The sequence below is a fragment of the Periplaneta americana genome, chromosome 6 (assembly GCF_040183065.1).
Source record: "Periplaneta americana isolate PAMFEO1 chromosome 6, P.americana_PAMFEO1_priV1, whole genome shotgun sequence".
NCBI classification, from domain to species: Eukaryota; Metazoa; Arthropoda; class Insecta; order Blattodea; family Blattidae; genus Periplaneta; species Periplaneta americana.
In genome coordinates this window covers 11,055,575-11,080,192 of record NC_091122.1, presented here as the reverse complement: position 1 = coordinate 11,080,192, position 24,618 = coordinate 11,055,575, and the positions used below count along the sequence as shown (strand labels likewise).

At 35.4% G+C, this 24,618-nt stretch overlaps 1 protein-coding gene across 11 annotated transcripts in view; it reads left to right on the top strand.

Annotated features, from left to right (window-relative positions):
* LOC138700988 (partitioning defective 3 homolog) overlaps positions 1 to 24,618 on the top strand; it is a 467,315-nt gene that overhangs the window by 412,624 nt on the left and 30,073 nt on the right. For 6 of the 11 annotated variants that reach the window (XM_069827453.1, XM_069827458.1, XM_069827454.1 and 3 more), the window contains 5 exons: positions 1,775 to 1,863; positions 10,133 to 10,228; positions 14,216 to 14,307; positions 15,482 to 15,659; positions 22,941 to 23,208. In XM_069827453.1, the coding sequence (XP_069683554.1) occupies positions 1,775 to 1,863; positions 10,133 to 10,228; positions 14,216 to 14,307; positions 15,482 to 15,659; positions 22,941 to 23,208 (723 nt within the window). The remainder of the gene's footprint in view (positions 1 to 1,774; positions 1,864 to 10,132; positions 10,229 to 14,215; positions 14,308 to 15,481; positions 15,660 to 22,940; positions 23,209 to 24,618) is intronic. The other 5 variants (XM_069827452.1, XM_069827449.1, XM_069827451.1 and 2 more) reach the window with 5 other exon arrangements.

Below are 24,618 nucleotides of genomic sequence, written 5' to 3'. Positions count from 1 at the left end.
CTTAAAAGCATAATGCGATAAGAGTTTTGTTATGTAATATTAGTTACACTTAAAACAGATACAGTACCTAGGTAACTTTGCTTTGTACTGTAATATTGTTTTGATTAGTTTATTGATTACTTTTGTAAGGCTCATTCATTCATTCATTCATTTATTTTATTCCATAGATCTTACATGAGGAATGAAGCTTTAAGATGTGGAACATGTCAACTTTTTACAATATTACAATTACAATTTTTACAAATTTTTATAGTTTTACAATTTAGTAATTTTCTACAATTTTTACAATTTTGTACAATTTTTTTACAATATTTTGGCGAGATGTAGTGAGATGAGATGAGGTCCGAGGATTCGCCAAAATATTACCCGGCATTTGCCTTTTCGGTGGGGGAAACCTCGGAAAAACCCAACCAGGTAATCAAATCAAAGGGGGTAATCAAATCAAAGGGGTTGATGCCAAGGACTCGCCATAGACCATCCGGCTTCAGTCCCACGGCTGGGGAAAACCTCCGAAGAAACCAAAGTCCAAAGGGGGATCCAACCCAAGCCCGAACGCAGCTCCGGATCAGCAGCCCAGCGAGTCTGCCGACTGAGCTACATCGATGGCTCTACTAAAAGTATACAATACATAGCCAGTCAGATTATTAAATTTACAAACGCAAACGATCATTCATAAGTTGAGCTATATTATAATACAAAACAATTGAATTAAATTTAAGGCATAAACAATTCAACCAGTTGTGATATACAGAAATTGATAATACATATCATGCAAACTACTTCAAATTACAAACACAAACAATTTATCAATAGAGCTATATAGATTACTATTCAATTTAATGCATATACAATTCATCGGCCAAAACTATACAAATATATACAATACAAAGTAGCATACTTTCATTAAGCTATACAAATTTGTGCAATTAATATCAAGTAGATTAATTCAATTTATAATCATAAACAATTCATCAGTTGAGCTATACAGACTACCATTCAATTTACAGTAGGTCTATATACAATTCATCAGTAGAGCTACACAGACTAGTAATCATTTTAAGAACATATACAATTCATCAGCCAAACTATACAAACATATACAATCAAAATAGTTCAATTTACAAACTTATTTTCGTTAAGCTATACAATTCATATGAAGTAGTAAAGATACCATCAATATAAATTCCAACTTATCATGTCATACTCAATCTCTTTCTTTGGAATATCACTTTCTTTATGAATGATGTGTTTCATCCACTTAATACAGTATAATATTATACTACTATGGAATTTAAGTGAATATTCCTTCTTAACTCTCTATTATGTTATTAAGATTTAAAACACAAGTGTAATATTAAGAAATCAGTGTTAGTACTTTTGTTTTACAGACAATATAGATCATATTAAACAGAAAGAAGCCATATAAAAATAACGACATAAAATTTGACGTTCCGTTTGAAGTTTGTGCACCACTGTTTTCTTAATCCAACAGATTGCTTATTCATATACACAACCCTTCCTCTTTCCATACTTAGCGCTTGCTGCCCATGCACGACGTCAAGGTCAGAAAAATGAGCTTGCCTTGACATCACTGGTCTATCATATTGATGACGTCACGTGTATCTTGTATAGAACTCCCCAAATGAAAAATGAAACCATACGCCAATATGTAAAAGCTAGAAATGATTGGTCTAATGATTTTTCTAAATGAAGTCTAAGTACTAAGACAGACATTGTCTAATGTTAGCAATAATGTGAAACATTTTTGTTGCAGGGAAGAGCGTGAGCGACAACGCCACATGCAGATGCAGCAGCAGCAGCTGAATGACCAAAAGAGGGCGGAGCTGGGGGCCAAAGATGGTGGTAAGTCTGGAGAAAATGTGAAATTCAGTAACTCGTGTTTTCTAGTTCTGTGCATGTCTTGAAGTAGCATGCTTTCTTTGTAAGTGTTGTTCATATTTTATTTATTTCATTGTCATATTTTAAAAGTAATTGATATTTTTTTAAATGTCACACGTATTCTTCTACAGTAGTGAACGTTATTTCCCTCGTAAAGATGAATAGAATACAATACAGTGAAGTGATTTCAATAGGTTCAATCCATTTAACAAATTTATTTCTATTTAATCCAATATGATATTATTTCTCTGTAACGAAATTTTATTATATTAATGTTATTTCATTCATTATTACATGGAAGTAATAAATAGACCTCGGATTTTAGATTAAATGCCAATTTTTTTCTGTAGGAATAAACTGAAACTAATTAAATATCTTCACATTTTATATCAAATATCAACGTTTGAAGGCTATTTTATCAATAGTAATCTCACTAGAGATTTATCTAGAGAATATCAAAACTCGAGTGGGATTTAATTGACTATTACACGATTAGAAGAAAGTATATAAAGATTAGAAGTAACAAAGTACTCTAATACAATAAAATATTCACTTACTAAAATTCTATTTCATTAATGTTAGCTTCACCAAAACATTTGAATGCAGCCGCCATTTTCAGTTGACTGTGCGGTAAACAAATGACGATTATATTTAGAAAACATCACTTATTTGAGACACTTTGTATTTCGAAAAATTCTGCCCTAACACAGTCTTTGTTCATTGTGAATTGCATTTGGACTTGATACATTTTGAACACACGTTTCTGGCATGGTCAAAATTCTACTGTCGACCATTAGACCATGTTTTCATTATAGTTGCATTTTAGTGTATATGACATATTTTGTAATTTTTGTTGTTGTAAGTCTGCAGTATGTGTTTGATTATTGCTTCAAAGTTCTCTCACCAAAGTATGTGTTATGTATCTCATTCACTGAATGTATTAGTGTTATGTGTATTTTGGTGGAAGGAAAATCTTCGTCTTTAGATACTTATTTTTTTACATTACTTAGAACCACGACCGAAAAAAATTTTACTTTCCTGTTTCAGAAAATGTTCTTATGCTGCCAAAAATTTATTTTTGCTGAAATGCATGTTTTTAGCATCATTAATATCGAAAAAGTAGTCCAGATATAGTGGTAGGTTTCCACAGGTTGCAGGTCACTCCCGTTTCCCCTACCGGCATTAGACCATTGCTCCACAGTAAACATCATAATCTTCATGCGATGCCATGTAGTTTGCCACTCACGATGCCCAAAATGGCAAAAAGAACTACATCTTTGGCATGTCATTCATAGATGGGGATGCTTGGATGAATAATGCAAAGACAAGATGATAATAATTGATAATAATAATAGTAGTAATAATAATAATAATAATAATAATAATAATAATAATAATAATCTTTCAAGTGCAGAGGCTATTCATTATCAAAATTTGACATGGGCAAGAAATGGCTGACAGTTTTAACTTGGAGCCCTCTGTTAGAGACAGGGTTTGCTTACTTACTTACTGACTTTTAAGGAACCCGAAGGTTCATTGCCGCCCTCACATAAGCCCGCCATTGGTCCCTATCCTGAGCAAGATCAATCCAGTCTCTACCATCATATCCCACCTCCGTCAAATCCATTTTAATATTATCTTCCCATCTACGTCTCGGTTTCCTCAAAGGTCTTTTTCCCTCCGGCCTCCCAACTAACACTCTATATGCATTTCTGGATTCGCCCATACATGCTACATGCCCTGCCCATCTCAAACGTCTGGATTTAATGTTCCTAATTATGTCAGTTGAAGAATACAATGCGTGCAGTTCTGTGTTGTGTAACTTTCTCCATTCTCCTGTAACTTCATCCCTACTAGCCCCAAATATTTTCCTAAGCACCTTATTCTCAAACACCCTTAACCTATGTTCCTCTCTCAAAGCAAGAGTCCAAGTTTCACAACCATACAGAACAACCGGTAATATAACTATTTTATAAATTCTAACTTTAAGATTGTTTGACAGCAGACTGGATGACAAAAGCTTCTCAACCGAATAATAACAGGCATTTCCCATATTTATTCTGTGTTTAATTTCCTCCAGAGTATCGTTTATATTTGTTACTGTTGCTCCCAGGTATTTGAATTTTTCCACCTCTTCAAAGGATAAATTTCCAATTTTTATATTTCTATTTCGTAAAATATTCTCGTCACGAGACATAATCATATACAGGGTTTGCTTATCTGTCATAAATCTGAGACACAAAACTCTTAAAACCCTGTGGTATATCCTGTTAAACTGAAATTTTCATTAGTCACATTTGTTACATCAAGATCAAGTTTAAACTGATGGGAGACTTGAAACAATCTCTGATAATTCCATAATTTCAGCATTTAGTACAACATTTTGTTGTAGCTGAGAAGTGTGATGACCAGATGTAACACTCAAACTGTGAATTAAATAAATGTCAATAAATTTATCACGTTATACAAATCTGATTTTTCAGGTATAGCTCCCTGAATAATTTCAAGGGAAAAATTGTTTCAGGGCAGGGTATCGAACCTGGGAACTTTGGCTGAGCGTGCCAACGCTCTACCAACTGAGAACTATATCACATCCCAGCTGAATTTTCCCCTTATATCTACATATCTCAAGTGGGTTGACAAAATGCCAAAGCCCAGAAAACCGCAAATTTAAGTCACACAATAACTGTTGCGACGGTTCTCGGTGGTCGTCGGTCGTCGTCGTTGTTGCCCACGACGCCTTTCCTTGCCCTCGGCTGCCAGCTCCGTCGTATATGGAAAGTAGCTCAAGGAGGCACGTTGATGTAAATAATTAAAGATGTACACTAATTAATTTGGGCGCCAGCCTCCTTGAGATTACTCTGGTAGAGTATGAGACTTCCCAGGTCAGCTGGAAAACGGTCGGGACATGGGGTTTGGGACAGAGACCTGCAAGAGAGCGATGCTTAACGATATCTGAGATCGGTTTTACCGAATGCTCTTCGTGTGTAATCGCTCGAGCTCGGGTTTGGCCTCCGCTCGCTCGAGATCGCCCGGGGGATCGCTCCCCTGTCAGAACGAGCGCTCGCTTCAATGACTGTATGCGAAGCAGTATGCTACAGTACTATGTAGTGCAGTATTGGTAAAAATTGAATGCATTCATTCGAATTATTTGATTATCAAAACCATTCGAAATAATAGAAATATTCACAATATCACTCGATTATTCATTAACTTTGCTTACCACCACAACAAGCCGTATGAAGTTATACAAAATATGTACTCGCATAACAGAATATGTTCCATTTTATGATAATGATAAGAGCTTCGAGTTCAGAATCATATGACGCAACAATAGAATGATAAGCTTTGAATGTTCTGTGTGGGTGTTGCGTACTGACTCTTCTAACAGCCCCAGAATCTGACCCTGATCTTCATTAAATTAAATACCTGACCTACATGGCGATAAGAAAAAAGAGCGCTGCTCTCAGACTATAGGCCTACGTATAGAATGAGTAATGAACATACTGAAATTTTATTGAACAATTCATTCAAGCATTCGAATGATTTCATCCTACAATGGAATAATCATTATAGAAATCATTCGATTGTTCTCAACAATTATATATATTTAGTGGAAATTTAATTAATTACACATTTTTCTTTGTTTAGATTGAAATAGCCTGAAATGAGTTTCTGTATAAATATATTTCATTCCTACTTAGTTTAACAATTAATCGTGATAATTACTGTAAATGCAAATGAAATTTTTGGTTATATTACTATAAAACGTATATAAAACAGACAAATTACAATTTAATACGTGATAACTAAAAATGTCTATCGATGTATGAAATTGCAAATAATACATTAGTAGTGATATATTTTGTTTCATCTCGGACGTAGTATGAACTTTACTCATACTAACTTGGGAATATTTTTATTTTTTATTTTAGTAGGTTATTTTACGACGCTTAGGTTATTTAGCGTCTGAATGAAATGAAGGTGATAATGCCAGTGAAATGAGTCCGGGGTCCAGCACCGAAAGTTACCCAGCATTTGCTCGTATTGGGTTGAGGGAAAACCCCGGAAAAAACGTCTACCAGGTAACTTGCCCCGACCAGGATTCGAACCCGGGCCACCTGGTGTGGACAATCCTATGTACTTTAAGGTATTCTTATCCCTTACTTCTCCGAATTTAGTCCAAGCAGAGCTAGTAACTGCTTTCCCTTTTTTCCACTACTCTGACTCTGCTGATTTAACTTTATTTTCGGTATATACTTTCGACATCGTGTCTTGTAATCTTTTACCATCAACAGAGGCGGTGTCCGAGCCTCTGCTTGAGATCGACGTCGATACTATTGAATCATCTTCAACATTCGTTTTGATGAAACGTACTGATTAGACAAGCCTACAATTCACCTACTGCTTACTGCTACCGGAGGAGCACTCATGAACACCGAGCGCTCGTCCTCAGACCCGATCGCTCGGTGTGTTGCCTTACTTCGTGATTTATCGGAAATATTCGTAGATGATCGCTATTCATTGCGTCAGTGCCTTCCTGGACTAATAACGATATCCCGCGCTCGCTCTGATGCAGGTCTCTGGTTTGGGAGACGTGCTCGTAGGTTGAAATGATGTAGGCGCACACCAGAAGTTGTTGGTAAGAACTATGAGAACGTTTATTATTATTATTAAGTGTTCGTTTCAGATTAGCAGAAATGCGCGTCCAAGTGTATAATATGCTACTCTCTTAATGACAAGTTGATCGACTAACTTCTGGATTCACGTAATTATATGTTTTGTACTAAAAACGCCGGTAATATAACGGAGAGTTGATAACGTGATGACAATTTATTCCTAATGTAATAATGATGATGAGAAAAGAATTCAGACTTATAATAATGATATAACACACGACTTCTTACTAAACCCACTAAAAAATTCTAAGTCCGTAAATTGTTATCCTTCCGAGTTAGGTTCGCCGAGAATATGTGGAGTGCGTCCTCTCCGCACGCTCTCTGCCTTCTGCCTGCCTTCAAATCTACCCTCTACTTTCAACCACCAAACATACAATTTCGCCCTCCTATCTATAAATCACGTGTCTCTATTATACATCCTGATTGGCCATAATTACTCTTACATCACTTAAGACGCGCTCTTCAAAAATTGTTCGTTACTATATTCTCTCCTACTTCCGGTGTTCTGACAATTCTCTGACATATACCAGATCACCTCTTTTTCGAACCTGGCTTGGAGTCATCTTGCTGACCACCCGCAGGCAAAGTCCACGCATTCCCTCATCGGTCAACTCCACGCCTGGACACATGTTTCCTGTCTGCGTAGCGTCGCTTCGGCCTTCCTGCCCACCTGTTACTTCCGCCTCACATTCTGGACCTTTCTTACACGCCCCACACTTACTATCCATATAAGAATATTAACACGAAATACTAATCTGATAAAAACCTCCTTATCCTATACGAGGAACCGTCTCACTGTGCACTCAATGCTGGGCTCTGGCATTCTGTCAACCCACTTGAGGTATGTGGATATAAGGGGAAAAATTGAGCTGGAGTCTGGTATAGTTCCTGGGTAGCTCAGTTGGTAGAATGTTGGTGCACTTAGCCAAAGAACCCGGGATACATACCCGGCCCTGGAACAATTTTTTTCCTTGAAATTATCACATTGTATATAAATCATGAAGACATGGATTTGTTGTAATATTTAATTTTCAGCTCATTCTTGCGTTTTGAATGGTTTCAGAATTATATTATGTTTCAGATAAAACATGAGCTGAGAATTGGCAAGAATGTAAAACGGTATAATTACTGTTACCACATTTTGTGCTTTCTGAAATGTGCGACCAGATTTGCTTAAACTATCACCAGATTGTATTTCAAAAAGGGGACCATTTTGAAAATTAACACAAATTAACCAAAATTACTAATTAGTTACTAAATAAGGAACAAGATAAATTCAAATTTTCTAACCATTTCGTAAATATTTACTAGTAGCAAAGCTGTGACTAATTTTTTAAAATATTTCGGGATTTACTTCCAAACCTATCTCTTTACTTGCTTCAAGTAAAATTCCCATGTTTTCCCTAATCGTTTGTGGATTTTCTCCTAACATTTTCACGTCATCCGCATAGACAAGCAGCTGATGTAACCCGTTCAATTCCAAACCCTCTCTGTTATCCTGAACTTTCCTAATGGCATATTCTAGAGCGAAGTTAAAAAGTAAAAGCGATAGTGCATCTTCTTGCTTTAGCCTGCAGTGAATTGGAAAAGCATCAGATAAGAACTGGCTTATATAATAATAATAATAATAATAATAATAATAATAATAATAATAATAATAATAATAATAATAATAATAATAATAATAATGACTTTATGAGGTAAGGGCTTCTCTTACACTCAACCAGGATTAAAACTTGCTTACATAGTTGAACAACAACTGGATCGGAATTATGTAATTACATACTGATACAATTTAGGTACATAATGAGATCAAAATAGGTAGTTACATAAAATTTACTTCATAAAATAAAAATAAATATACTGGAATACATATTAATGTTGTTAGAATCAAATATGAATCACACAAAAACAGAAGCCGATAATTCAATAAAAAATGTACACAGTAAAAATAAAAATAAACACATTAGTATACATATTAGTATTAGATTACAATTAAGTAGAATTCACATAATTAAACCAGAAACTGACAATTGAATAAAATGTACACAAAAAATAGATTAATAATAAAAAAAAGAAAACGCAGTAGGATACATATTTGGCGTTAAGTGATAAATAAACACAATTTACATGATTATGCAAGAAAAATAAGAAACAAGCAATAAAAATAAATACAGTGGAATACATTGCATTAAATATTTGCCAACTCATCATAAGATATTTTTCTAATTTACATTTAAAAGAAATTAAAGTTCGGCAGCCCTTGACTTCAGGCGGCAGAGAATTCCAGTGACGAGAAGTAGCAACAGCGAAAGATGAAGAACAAAGAGATGGTGTGTGGAGTGGTATTTCTAGCGTGTTATATGGACTCTGCTGTACGTTTCACTGAGACACTTTTAATTAATCAAATTAGTTTCTTGAAATACGAAATTCATCTCTCTTAACTGAGACATACGCCTTTTTGAAATCTATGAGTAACTGATGTCGGGATGAAGTTACAGGAGAATGGAGAAAGTTACACAACACAGAACTGCACGCATTGTATTCTTCACCTGACATAATTAGGAACTTGAAATCCAGACGTTTGAGATGGGCAGGGCATGTAGCACGTATGGGCGAATCCAGAAATGCATATAGAGTGTTAGTTGGGAGACCGGAGGGAAAAAGACCTTTAGGGAGGCCGAGACGTAGATGGGAGGATAATATTAAAATGGATTTGAGGGAGGTGGGATATGATGATAGAGACTGGCTTAATCTTGCACAGGATAGGGACCGATGGCGGGCTTATGTGAGGGCGACAATGAACCTTCGGGTTCCTTAAAAGCCATTTGTAAGTAAGTAAGTAAGTATTAAAATATTTGGGGCTAAGCGGGATGAAGTTACAGGAGAATGGAGAAAGTTACACAACACAGAACTGCACGCATTGTATTCTTCACCTGACATAATTAGGAACTTAAAATCCAGACGTTTGAGATGGGCAGGGCATGTAGCACGTATGGGCGAATCCAGAAATGCATATAGAGTGTTAGTTGGGAGACCGGAGGGAAAAAGATCTTTAGGGAGGCCGAGACGTAGATGGGAGGATAATATTAAAATGGATTTGAGGGAGGTGGGGTGTGATGATAGAGACTGGATTAATCTTGCACAGGATAGGGACCGATGGCGGGCTTATGTGAGGGCGGCAATGAACCTTCGGGTTCCTTAAATGCCATTTGTAAGTAAGTAAGTAAGTAAGTATCAGTAACTGATGTACTGGGCCCTTATACTCCCATATTTTCTCCAATAGACACAATGTCTAGCTGAATTAAATACTGTACGCATTTTAAAATTCCACTGTATACTTTCCCTTTTATTGAATTTTGTATATTTATTGGCACTGGTGAAGACGTGTTTGTAATAACAGTAACTATAACATAATATCAACTAACACTGTTTTACTAATATTGTTATGCACAAGCCTGATTTAATGTTATTAACAGTAATAATATCTCCTTGGATGAAAATACTGTAATTTGTGAAGTGCATTGTATGATGTTGTCTTCATCTGTTTCTAGTGAAACCGAACCGGGAAATAATAGCATCCAGTATGATTCGAGCCAACTCAATAGAATCTATAATTAGTGTAACACGATCACAAGCTGATTCAGAAAGTACGTACTGGTTTGATCCTTCCACATAATCTGTATTTTCTTATTTTCTTTATGATTTCTTATTTTACTTGAGTTGTTGAAAGCATGATCAGTGTATATACCATCGTGTTCCTTTATTCTTCTGACTTGAAGGTTAGAGTATACACACTCTATTCTTCAGCATTAAAAACAGCTTAATTTACATCAAAATAGAGACAGTTATGCCAGACTTTTATTGTTCGGTTTTGAATAAGAGACAAAAGTGACAATGAGTCAAAACATATTTCTCATTCCATTTGAAGAAAATTTTCTTTAAGAATCATTACTCTTAAAAGAAATAGAATAAAAATTATGCATAGATCGTTTCCTAAATCATTTTCCAAAGCCATTCATCCCAAATCTAAATATCTCTCCATTTTATAATGGCACATTTAGAAATCACAAGATATGCAAATTTTATTATAAAATTGTGACATATCTTTGCTTTGGATACTGATACATAATTGAAAAATAAGTAGTTACATTTTGCTTACGAAAATTCTACGATATAGAATTAACAAAATGGTGAAAAACGAAGTTTTACAAAATGGTGGACAACGATGTTTTACAAAATGGTAGACAACGAAGTTTTATTTTGAGGTTACGTATTGTAGATCAATGTATGATTAAAATTTTATAAAAACAACAATTAAATGCATAGTTGTATAACAAAATATCAGTAAAAATATATCCTTAGAAATTAAGTTAAAAATTTATAATTTGATATACAGAATGCTGTAATATGTGCCTGCCATGTTTTGTTCAACACTGACAATAATAAAATGGCGAGATTGTTTGCTTCAACAATCATATTGATGTTATTATGCAATATAAGACTATAAACTCTGTATGATTTCAATTGGAATTAAGATGAATTTGTAATTCCAATTTAAATCCTCATAGAAAGAAATAAATAATACAGGGTACGTATTATTAGGTAACAAAGTTAATATGGTGAGTGGAGGTGGTTGTGTGATTGGTTTACACTAAGAGGGAAAGGTTTTTTTTTTTTTCCTTCTTCATGCCCATGTTGGTTTTGGAGTTCCATTAAATGGGCATTGGGGTTTGTAGTTTGGTTGAATGGTCAAAATATTATATTGTTAACCTCTATTGTGGTGGATATTGCAGGGAAAAATTTACATCCTGTTCGGAACTTCCATTTTCTATATAGGATTTGCATAAAATTACCTTCTTTTTGTAACCAGCCATTGATTTAGCCAAGAATTTATTTCCTGTAATAAAAAAAAAGTTCTATTACTTCAGTAGTAATATGTGCTGCTATGAAAAGAGTTAGATTTTGCAAAAATGTGATGATATAATTTTTTTAATGGTTTTGACATGAACCACTTTATTTTATTTTTTCAGTAAAGACTTCTAATCAACATATTGACTTCGGATTTGGTGTTCATTGTTCGAATTTCGTGCAGATAGGTGTGAATTCCAATTGTATAGAAAAAATTCAGGACCGGTATATTTGTTAAGGCTTACACTGTACTTAATGTTGTTTGCTGTTTTTAATGTGTGGTATAAAATGTCTAGGTTATGGATACCACTAAACATCTTCTTCTCTCTCTTTCTCTCCGAATTTCTCTCTCTCTCTCTCTTGTTCTCTCTGTCCAACATCCCAAACAAAATTACAAAGAACAAGGACGAGGGGTTACACCTCAGCAACTCATGGGGAAGTTTATTCCAAAATCATACTTAGGAACGAGAAACCAGGTCTCCACATGTACGCGGCGTCCCCCCCCCCCTTCATCCGGACATCAGGCACGGTATCAAGGTCACTCTTTCGGACCTTACGAGGGCCAGTATTTAATATGAATACTCCCCTCCATAAAGACCTCAACCGGATTGGACAACGAAGGACCAATCAGATACCAGAAGGAGAACCTACGACTTATCACCGAAAGTACTCCCCCCATCGAGACTACTATATATATATATATATATATATATATATATATATATATATATATATACAGGGTGTTTCAAAAATACGGGGCATAATTTCAGGTATGAATTTCCCACATAGTTCATTACAACATGTGTCCGGAAATGCTTTATTTCCGAGTTATGGCCTTCACAACATTGATGTTCACCGGAACCATACCTCATGTTTTAGAAGACACTCCACTGATCAATCGTCAACACATTCACTTCTTGCATGATGGCGCTCCTGCACACTTCAGTCGTACGGCTCGCCGGTACTTGGATCAAAGGTTTCCTGATCGATGGATAGGTAGAGATGGCCCAATTACTTGGCCTCCATGCTCACCTGATCTGAACCCTCTCGATTTCTACTTGTGGGGCCATTTGAAATCATTGGTTTATTCGTCTCCGGTGCCTGATTTGGAATCCCTTCGGAATCGAATTGTGGCATGTTCTGAGGACATATGCAATACTCCTGGAGTTTGGGATCGTGTTCGCAGGTCAATGAAACATCGATGTGAGGTCTGTATTCAAGCAGGACATTTTGAACATCTTCTGTAATGACAACGACCTGCGGAAAGAAAAACGTTCTGGTGAATTTCAATGTTGTGAAGGCCATAACTCGGAAATGAAGCATTTCCGGACACATGTTGTAATGAACTATTTTGATTGTCTACATGTGGGAAATACATATCTGAAATTATGCCCCGTATTTTTGAAACACCCTGTATATATATATATATATACGAGCTCGCAGACTATTTCCTTATCCAACCGCTCTGAGGATGACCACAACACAGCGGTCGAAACGTCAGCCACCAACACCAAGACAACGCGGTAGAAGCCCCGAAGCTTATCCACACACCATGTACACCAGCCGCGGAAGCCTACGCGAACACAAAACCAACATTTACTCTGTGTGTGTGTGTAAGATAAATAAATGGAAGAAGAGACTGTAAAAAGACAAGTATTGCACAGGCAGGCGCGAAAAATAGTGTTTAAGGTGTATAATTATTTTAAAAACGTTGACGAGCAGAACGCTGCCGGCCATCTTGATACTGGCTGCAACATTGCCAACATGCAAGAAACGACTTCAGAAGCATGTGGTGTGGGATTGAGAAGAGTGCAGGAAAGAGGGTTTGTTTGGTGTTATGCTTACAGTAATCAACGGCTAAGGTCATTATTGTCTTTCGATAATTTAAATTCTCTCCTGCGCTATTTGTATTGCACGTGCGTGAAGTACGATGTGGCAATGTTGTACGCTGCCTTGCTCTCTCTATCTGTCTCTCTCGATGCAAACGCTAGCAGACTACCGTCTTCCGAATTGCCGTCGACTTTAGTTTTCATTACATATCGGTTGCTTTACCATATTTTTACAAATTCCAATTTCGTCACTTTTAAATGGAAAATAATAAGTATGAGAATTATACACTGTACATGATTTCATAGACTCAAACCTGTCTGTTGTGCCTTCATCTTTTTCTCTGTTTTGTTTGTAATTTGTAATTCCAGAGTAATGCATGCATGAATTTGTTCAGAAGTAAGAGGTCAGAGAACAGCATGTTGTTGTGTTAAGATTTGTACTTTATGTTACATTGAGCATGAATTTTGTTAACAGTGGAACATTGATGTAGTTATGTAAGATGTCTATAAAATTATGGTCTGGTTTGTTGTCTCAAATTGTTTCTGTCCAGAAGCATGGTTTTCTTGTGAAAAAACGTAGCATGTGCTTACTTGTTCGTATTTAAAAAAGAACAAAAAAAAATGAAAAACAGTTGTGATAAGATTTGAGGGTAATTGATAAGGACAGGAACGCCATTTCGTAGTGCTTTAGCAATAACACTCTAGCAAGACTTCTGAATTATGTTGCATTCAAACAATTATAAAATACGATAATTTGGTCCAGGGAGCATCCGTTTTTGGTGTAAAGATAAATTCGTTTGGCGTATTTCTTAATTTCAATTAAGAAATGGCGTTCCTGTGCTTAACGTTTAATGATTTGAGGAACTGCTAAGGATGTTTTTCAATTTTTGCACGCAGGATCAGATGTTCGGATAAAGAACGAATTTGGTCCTTCGTTGGGGATGAAGAAATCGTCAAGTTTGGAATCCTTGCAGACTATGGTACAAGAAGTAAGTCAATTTACTTATAACCCTATCATTTTAAATCATTTCCGTATACTCATGATGTAAAGAGTTAAAAACATTTCTGAAAGTATGATATTGCCATACATCACAACGATAATATACTACCAATAAGTCACCGGCGTGGCTCAGTCAGTTACGGCACTTGCCTGCCAGTCTGAAGTTGTGTTCGGGCGTGGGTTCGATCCCTGCTTGGGTTGATTACCTGGTTTGGGTTTTTTCCGAGGTTTTCCCCAACCGTAATGTGAATGCAAGGTAATCTATGGCGAATCCTTGGCCTCATCTCACCTAATATCACGCTATCACCAATCTCATTGACGCTAAATAACCTAGAAGTTGATACAGCATCGTTAAATAACCAACTAAAAAAAATAATATGGGTGCCGGAAGACTGTTAAAAATTAGGGGAAAATAGGGAGATCCCGGAAAATACGGGAGGGTTGGCAACCCTACTTATTTATCATCACAGATATTATGTACACCACAAACAATTTATAACTAAAAAAAAAAAAAAACTAAAGGAAACTGACCATATGTTTATATGAACTTATTGCTTGTTTTTATGACCTTTATCAATTTCCCAAAGCTTTACCATATGAAGAGTTCGCGGGAAGAACGATGAATGTCACAGTTTTCTTAAGGTTGATGTCAGTGAATTCTTAATATTTTAGTTGTAATTCCCTGGTAGAGGGGGAGAGAAGGCCTGATGGCCTTAGCTCTACCAGGTTAAATAAATAAATAAATAAATTATCTAATTCAATGGATCACTACGAAATTTAATGTTGTTCTTATGAAAAATGGTAAAAAGGAGAATTATCACCACGAATACAGCAATCCTTTCCTCTATTTTCTATAGAAACAGCACTACATCTTACAGTTATAGACTCAATTAGATCATTATCTAATCCTTAACAAAAATGTGACATTCATCGTTTTTCCCGCGAACTCTTCATATGTTTTGATACACCCTGTATATGTATTTTAACAATTTTTCCGTTCTCGTTGTTGTTTCCGATCCCGGTTATTGTGGACCGGACTTAACAGAAATTTTGTATCAGTGATATTTCCTTGGCAATTTTAAGTATCATTTTTCTTCAGTGTTAAACTTCTTTTTTCACAGGCAGTACTGAGAACTGTTGTGCAAGTCTTCCATAATCCCCAGTTCATTTTACAGATCCAAATGCAGGAGGAGACAGATCCCGCCTACACGTACAGAAATGCTCAGGGTGCGGTGAGAGTGATCAGGGGGCGGGGCTGCAACGAGAGCTTCAGGGCGGCCGTGGATCGTAGCTACGAGGCTCCCCTGTCTGACCTGCGCTCCAGAATCGAGATGGAGACCCGTAAGTTTGTGAACTATGATGTAATCAGTACTTCACCCTCTTAAGTTGGTAGACTGTAATAACACACACCACACAAGCACCATGTTGGAGCATTAATAGTCGTTATTTGATGTAGTCAAGCAGTTTTGTGGTTGACAATTCACATAGAAGGCACTTACGATTTTCCGCCATATGATCAGTGATAGCTTGAAATTGGCTTAAGGGGTTAGTTACAGCTTATAGCAGTAAAATTTTGGAAATATTGAACTTTTTTTCTTTGTCCATTACTGTATCTTATACAATAATGAAAATTAGTAGCCTATGTGTAAACAGTTCTTCTGCTATATGAAATGTAATACCTTTATCAGTCTAACTTTGGTTCTAAGCAGCTAAGATTTCCTGTAAATAATCTTACATCTATGGCGAGTCCTCGGCCTCGCTTCATTTCACCCCTTTTTGTCTGATTACCAGGTTGGGTTTTTCCGAGGTTTTCCCAACCATAAGGCAAATGCCAGGTAATCTTTTGGCGAATCCTCGGGCCTCATCTCATCTCACATCATCTCGCCAAAATATTGTAAAAAATTGTAGAAAATTGTAAAATTGTAAAAATTGTAAAATATTGTAAAAATTGTAAAAATTGTAACTATAATAATTGTAATCTTGTAAAATTTTGACTTGTTCCACATCTTAAAGCTTCATTGCTAACGTAAGATCTATGGAATATAAAAAATGAAAATGAAAAAAAAAATCTTCAAGAATATAATAATATGTTATACATTTGGAGACTATTTTATAGACTGAAATATAGCTTAACAGCGAAGTTCTCAATTTCTCTTGTGAAATTTTTATGAATTTGACTGAAGTCGTTCTTTCGCTATCTTCAAATGCTATTTCAAATGTTATTCAATGTCATGTCAGTTGTAGGTGTTTCTCACTTAAGAGTTTCCCCCCTCCCCCTTCAGACCTCATAAAAACGTATAAATTAAGTTTCACTGTATTAATTTCTTTCATTTCCTGCTTTCTTTGTCACAGAAATTAATGTCATATCTCACTGTTACACTCTCTAGGTTTAGAATTTGAACTTCAAATAAATAGCACAAAATCTTGGTAGACAAATTGCTTAATTTGAAATGTAAAATTACTTGATTATGTAGTAAGTAATAGTTGTTGAGTTTTTGGGTCTGTTATTATTAATTGTTTGTATTTACACTGCACAGAAAACTACTATCAGGATGGGCTAATTCACCAACAAAGCTATGGGTATATAATCTCTTGAAAATTATTGCATGGACTGGTTCTTGACTGTCATTGTGGGCATGTATTAAGGAGACGAATGTGGTGTATGTACAACTCCAGCATTTCAGAGCTACCCTCCCTGCTTGCTTGCTTGCTTGCTTGCTTGCTTGCTTGCTTGCTTGCTTGCTTGCTTGCTTGCTTGCTTGCTTGCTTGCTTGCTTGCTTGCTTGGTATGTTTGATAATGCTTTGGCTTCTGCTCCGTGCACATCTCAATGCAAATTCATTTTGCTAATCTTATTACAGTGGAATGTTAGTGTTAACGAAAGTGTGGGAGAAACATATAGTACAATCCCTCTTATCCGGCACCAAAGGGACCAGGCTAGTTCTGGATACGAGATTTTGCCGGTATATACAAAAAAAGTTTGTATTTCATGGTGCCAAATGTTGAAAGTGCAGCCATGTGGAGCTTATTTCTCTATCACTTGCTCATAACTGAATAAACATAAAAACTGTGTGGATTTTCTTTATTAAAACACATCACACAACACAAATAATACACTAATTTTAGGTTCGAATATTCACTGAAAATTAAAGTTCGTGTGAACTTCCTAATGTCAGCGCGTCTGGCCGCGAAACCAGGTGGCCCGGGTTCGAATCCCGGTCGGGGCAAGTTACCTGGTTGAGGTTTTTTCCGGGGTTTTCCCTCAACCCAATACGAGCAAATGCTGGGTAACTTTCGGTGCTGGACGCCAGACTCATTTCACCGGCATTATCACCTTCATTTCATTCAGACGCTAAATAACCTGAGATGTTGATACAGTGTCGTAAAATAACCCAATAAAAAAAAAACTTCCTAATGTGGCAACACTGATGGCCCGAACATAATTAAATAAACATGAAGGGTGGTATTCATAGACATTTCGCAGCACGCGCTACGAGCGTACTAAGCTAGCCCCGGCTATCCACTGGTTACTAGTACAGAATTCAGATCATATCCTATCGCTAACACTGGTTTATGAATACGAAAAACGTTGATCATCCACCGGAAACCCGCGCTAAAAATGTCTATGAATACGGTCCTAAAACTGTGAGGATTTTCTTTATTAAAACAAATCACCCAACACAAATAATACACTAATTTAGGTTCGAATATTCACTGAAAATGAAAGTTTGTGCGAACTTCCTAATGTGGCAACACTGACGATTGGAACATAATTAAATAAACATAAAAACTGTGTGGATTTTCTTTATTAAAACACATCATACAACACAAATAATACACTAATTTTAGGTTCGAATATTTACTGAAAATGAAAGTTCGTGCGAATTTCCTAATGTGGCAACACTGACGACCCGAACTTAATTAAATAAACATAAAAACTGTGTGGATTTTCTTTATTAAAACACATCACACAACACAAATAATACACTAATTTTAGGTTCGAATATTTACTGAAAATGAAAGTTCATGTGAATTTCCTAATGTGGCAACACTGACGACCCGAACTTAATTAAATAAACATAAAAACTGTGTGGATTTTCTTTATTAAAACACATCACACAACACAATTAATACACTAAATTTAGGTTAGAATATTCACTGAAAATTAAAGTTCATGTGAATTTCCTAATGTGGCAACGCTGATGGCCCGAACATAATTAAATAAACATAAAAACTGTGTCTTTTGTTGACGTCGTACAAAATTTTGTCCAATATTCTTTTGAGAAGATTAACTCTGTACGTAGATGAAATTATTGGGGATCATCAGTGCGGTTTTCTGCGTAATAGATCGACTATTGATCAGATTTTATGTATTCGACAGATAATGGAGAAAAAATGGAAGTATAAGGGTACAGTGCATCAGTTATTCATAGATTTCAAAAAGGCATATGACTTGGTTAAGAGGGAAGTATTATATGATATTCTTATTGAATTTGGTATTCCCAAGAAACCAGTTCGATTAATTAAAATGTGTCTCAGTGAAACGTACAGCAGAGTTCGTATAGGTCAGTTTCTGTCAGATGCGTTTCCAATTTACTGCGGGCTAAAGCAGGGATATGCACTATCACCTTTACTTTTTAACTTCACTCTAGAATATGCCATTAGGAAAGTTCAGGATAACAGGCAGGGTTTGGAATTGAACGGGTTACATCAGCTTCTTGTCTATGCAGATGACGTGAATATGTTAGAAGAAAATACACAAACGGTTAGGGAAAACACGGAAATTTTACTTGAAGCAAGTAAAGCGATGGGTTTGGAAGTAAATCCCGAAAAGACAAAGTATATGATTATGTCTCGTGACCAGAATATTGTACGAAATGGAAATATAAAAATTGGAGATTTATCCTTCGAAGAGGTGGAAAAATTCAAATATCTTGGAGTAACAGTAACAAATATAAATGACACTCCGGAGGAAATTAAACGCAGAATAAATATGGGAAATGCGTGTTATTATTCGGTTGAGAAGCTCTTATCATCCAGTCTGCTGTCCAAAAATCTGAAAGTTAGAATTTATAAAACAGTTATATTACCGGTTCTTCTGTATGGTTGTGAAACTTGGACTCTCACTCTGAGAGAGGAACATAGGTTAAGGGTGTTTGAGAATAAGGTGCTTAGGAAAATATTTGGGGCTAAGCGGGATGAAGTTACAGGAGAATGGAGAAAGTTACACAACACAGAACTGCACGCATTGTATTCTTCACCTGACATAATTAGGAACTTAAAATCCAGACGTTTGAGATGGGCAGGGCATGTAGCACGTTTGGGCGAATCCAGAAATGCATATAGAGTGTTAGTTGGGAGACCAGAGGGAAAAAGACCTTTAGGGAGGCCGAGACGTAGATGGGAGGATAATATTAAAATGGATTTGAGGGAGGTGGGATATGATGATAGAGACTGGATTGATCTTGCACAGGATAGGGACTAATGGCGGGCTTATGTGAGGGCGGCAATGAACCTTCGGGTTCCTTAAAAGCCATTTGTAAGTAAGTAAGTAAAAACTGTGTGGATTTTCTTTATTAAAACACATCACACAATACAAATAATACACTAATTTTAGGTTCGAATGTTCACTGAAAATGAAAGTTTGTGTGAACTTCCTAATATGACAGATTTAAACTTTTTTTTTTTTTTTGCCCAGCCAAAATTGCCGTTGTTTTGGTATTGCCAGTTATTTGGGTGCCGGTTACGAGGGATTTTACTTTACTTGTATAAATCGTTCCATATCAGTTTGTCTAATGATGTTATAAAAATCAGAATCATATGGATAGTACTTACCAAGTAAAAAGAAACAGTGTTAACATTTAAGGTTTTTTTTTTTTGTTATATTCTGTGCAAGAAATGAGATGCTAAAATCAGCACAGGTATATTACTTCCACTTTGTATTTATGTTCCCTATGATTATAAGTTTATTCATTGTGTTCCTTCCTCTTGGTCTATTTCAGTGACCTACAGGCAATGTTGTCAGTCCAGATATATGCTATATTTGCTTTAAAGATGTAGCATATACTAATATACTAGACTTATATCCTGTATTTATTGTATGTCCTCTGCTTCTTCAGAATTTCACATTTTAAAAACGAGTTTTACTGCACTTCATTCTTCCGTCAAATTTAAAGCAACACCTGGTATTTGTTACCAGTGGTGGTAATTAATAGATGGTTGTAGTTATCTTACATACAAGTATAAATTTTATATTCTGAAAATGGCCTTAAAACCATGCAACATAGATTTAACCCAGACAGAAAAAAATAAATACTTGATGAATTATGAAAAAGAAAGTTTCTTTTTACAATGTAATTACGAATAAAGCATAACTATGTACAGGATGAGCTGTTTCAAGATGAGCTGTATGAACTACACCTCTTGAAAAGCATTATAGAACTGCGGTGTCTTTTAGACAGATCCACATATTTGCATAACCTTACTTTCCAGAAAGCTTGTATATATGCAGTAATCCTTCCTTTGTTTATGATGTGATGATGTCATAAAATTCTTTCTGTGTGTATTGTATATAATGCTATGCAGTTGCTTTGTATTTCTGTCCCTGAAGAAGGAAGAGGCAAACTGTGGTGTGAAGTTTGGAAGTAGATTTGTGGTGTAATGAATTTGTATAAATGTTTGTAAATATTAACTCTTGAATCATCCTGGTATGCCATTGCCAACCTACAAAGTTATTTTCATTTCGGACATTAATTTAGAGGAAAATTTTCTGTTGTAAATTAGGAATTTTGGAAGCGAAGAAAATGAAAGGTGCAGTAGTATTCTCCATAATAAATAAATGTAGGCGTATAAATGAATAAATAAATAAAGGAGCTAATGAATGAATGGTTGATTGGAGGAATAAATGAATGAATAAATAAATAAACGGATGCATGAATAAATAATTCAAGTGAAAGAGTGAATGAATAAACAAAGAAATGAACAAACAAATATATGAATAAATAAATAAATAAACGTATGAATAAATAAATAAACAAATGAATAAATAACTTAACAAATAAATGCATGAGTCAATAAATAAATGGACGATTACTAAATAAATAAATAAATAATCTAATGAATAAATAAATAAAGTGAAAGAATGAACGAATAAACAAAGAAATGAACAAACGAATAAGTAAATAAACAAATGAAGGAATGAATGGTTAAATAAGTAAAATAATTAATTAACAAATAAATGGACAAATGAATAAATAAATGAACGAATTATAAATAAATAAATAAACTATTGAATTAATAAATAAAGTGAAAGAATGACTGAATCAACAAATAAAATGAGGAAACAAATAAATAAATGAACGAATAAATAGATAAATACATAAATAAACAGATGAATTAATGAACGAATACTAAATTCGTAAATAAATAAATAAACAAATAAAGTGAAAGAATGAATGAAAAGACAAATAAATTGAGCAGAGGAATAAATAAATAAATGAGTGAATGAATGGATAGACAGACAGATAAATAAATAAATAAATAAATAAATAAATAAGTAAGTAAACAAACGAATGAACGAATATATAAATAAAATAATTAACATAACAAATAAATGGACGAATGAATAAATAAATGAACAAATGCGAAATAAATAAACTAATGGTAGCAGAAATAAACAAATAAAGTGAAAGAATGAATGATTAAACAAAGGAATGAATGAACGAATAATTAAATAAATAAACAAATGAATGAATGAACGAATAAATAAATAAATAAACAAATGAATGAACGAATAAATAAATAAATAAACTAACAACTGAATGAATGAATGAATGAGTGAATAAATAAAGAAATAAATAAACGAATAAATAAATGAACGGAGAAATTAATAAGTGAATAAGCAAGTAAATAAATATTAAGGAATAAATTAGTATAGAAGAAATATGTTAAAGGTAATTCCGATAATGTTCTTTTTTTTTTTTTTTTCTTATTTCCTTAATAAAAATCTTACCCCCACTCTTTATCAGTGAAATTGTTATACTTCATATGCTTTATTTTCTCTAGTGTCCACACCTGTGGAGTAATGGTCAGCGCGGCTGGCCACGAAACCAGGTGCCCGGGGTTTGAATCCCAGTCGGGGCAAGTTACCTGGTTGAGGGTTTTTCCGGGGTTTTCCCTCAACCCAATACGAGCAGATACTGGGTAACTTTCGGTGCTGGACCCCGGACTCATTTCACCAGCATTATCACCTTCATTTCATTCAGATGCTAAATAACCTAGATGTTGATACAGCGTCGTAAAATAACCCAAAAAAAATTCTCTGTAGTGAATTACTTATACACAAAATTCGTACAATAGATCACAAGGAAATTCTATAAATAAATATATGAAAAGTGCATCTCAAAAGCCATCTTTCGGATGATGCTATAGACGAGTGTGTTTCTGTGAATATTTCGATAACAAAAATTTTGCAGCTTATAAAACTTCTTCTTATATAAGATGAATATAAAAGTGAACCTGCCTTAGGTTGGCAATGGCAGAGGGTGGTGGCATGCCGACTAACTGCTTGCGCCGTGTACTAACCCTTGTGGCTTTGTGTTGTGGAATGGGTTCCCTCCCTCAGACTCTGCTGTCAGGCAACACTTGGAGGCTTGGCGTCTTGACCCCACACAACGCTTCTTCCCCCACACAGTTGCAGAGGAGGATGGACCCCCCACCGGGGGCATGCCCATCGACTGCGGGTCAGGGATGGGTCCCAACAACGGGATGGGTGGCTTTGGATCCGTTCGAGGTGGGCCCCGGCAGTCATCACTTAATGCGGTCCTGGACAACAAGAACAAGCCGGGGAAGAAGAAGCCAGGACTGTTGAGAGGCATAGGATCGATGTTCAGGTAAGCACGGATCAAGTCTCTGTCTGTCTTACAGTGAGTGAGAATTCATAGCATCGCTGTGAATGTGTGAAATGTTTATGCTGTTGGTTGGATGTTATATGATATTTAGATTTTTAAGAAATTGGTTTATAAGTAGGGACCAGATTTTTATGTAATTACATATTATATTCCTTTCAACCTAACCGTATATAAATAACAAATCTTTGTGAATCTTGTAATTACCATTAATATATTAAAATTTGATACTACATATTTTTACATATTTAACCCACATTACATATTATGGCTTGGTATTACATAAATATAAATATTTAGGGGTTTATTCATTTTTACTTCTCCAAAAGGAAAAAAAAAAAAAACTTCTGCTGGGGAAGTTTACAATTTGAAATACACAGATTTAAAAAGCCTTTTTACCTACGCAAGAAAGGATGTATTTCGGGAAGAAACATAACATTCTTAGTTCCAGGAAGTAATAGAGGGACTCACCCCATACCACCCACTGTAAATATGAGTGAACAAAAGACAACCTTTCTCATACAACTACCTTGTATTGTAAAAATCACTCAGAAAGTAGCGTTTCTTTCACGTGGTGGGTGGGACGAGGACGACATGATTTGTCTCGAAATATAATTGTTCTGCACACGTCTTAACAAGCCGTTCCCATGCAATTTGCAACCTTACCCACCCTCTTCCTAATCCTTCCAGGGAAAACCCATGTCAAGTCTGGCATGAGCCGCAATAAAATAGCCGACTTATGAAAAGAAGCTGGAGTAAAGGAACAAACTGGAAAGATGTTGAAAGATTAAAATAAATAGCTTTTCAGGTTATTGCTTGACCTCTTTATTTTAAATTTAGTAGACCTATACGGAAATGGGATTTTCTGAGCAATTAGAAAGTATGGTTCTCGGCTGGAATAATCCTACCCTTCTGAATGAGACAGGAATGTCACTTTTCAAACAACAGTTTATAAATGCCTATAGTTTGAGGTTTTAGTAGGAACTTTATTTCTTACAGGGAGCAGCTAAAATGCATGTGTCCCACATCTCCTCTTATTTTCTCCTAATCCAGTAAAGCGAAACAGTGCTTGCAGTTCTGTTGTGTCATTCATTTCACTCAGTTCTCTAGTTTTAGTACTTACAGTATAAAGTGTAAGTGAGTTTATCTACTGCTTTTAACTAAATAAAATGGCCCCTGTATCTTCAACCCTAACGACAGAAATAAAAGCATGGATTGCAATGGACGAAGCTTTCACTAGAGATGGGAAAAATAGTAATGTGTCAAGTGTGCGGTAAAAAAGTCGGGTGCTCTATGAAATCACAACTGGAGAGTCTTACCTTTCCTATACCTGCCAGATATTGGTATTAAATATTTTCATGATTTTACATATTTTCATACATATTCAGCTTATTT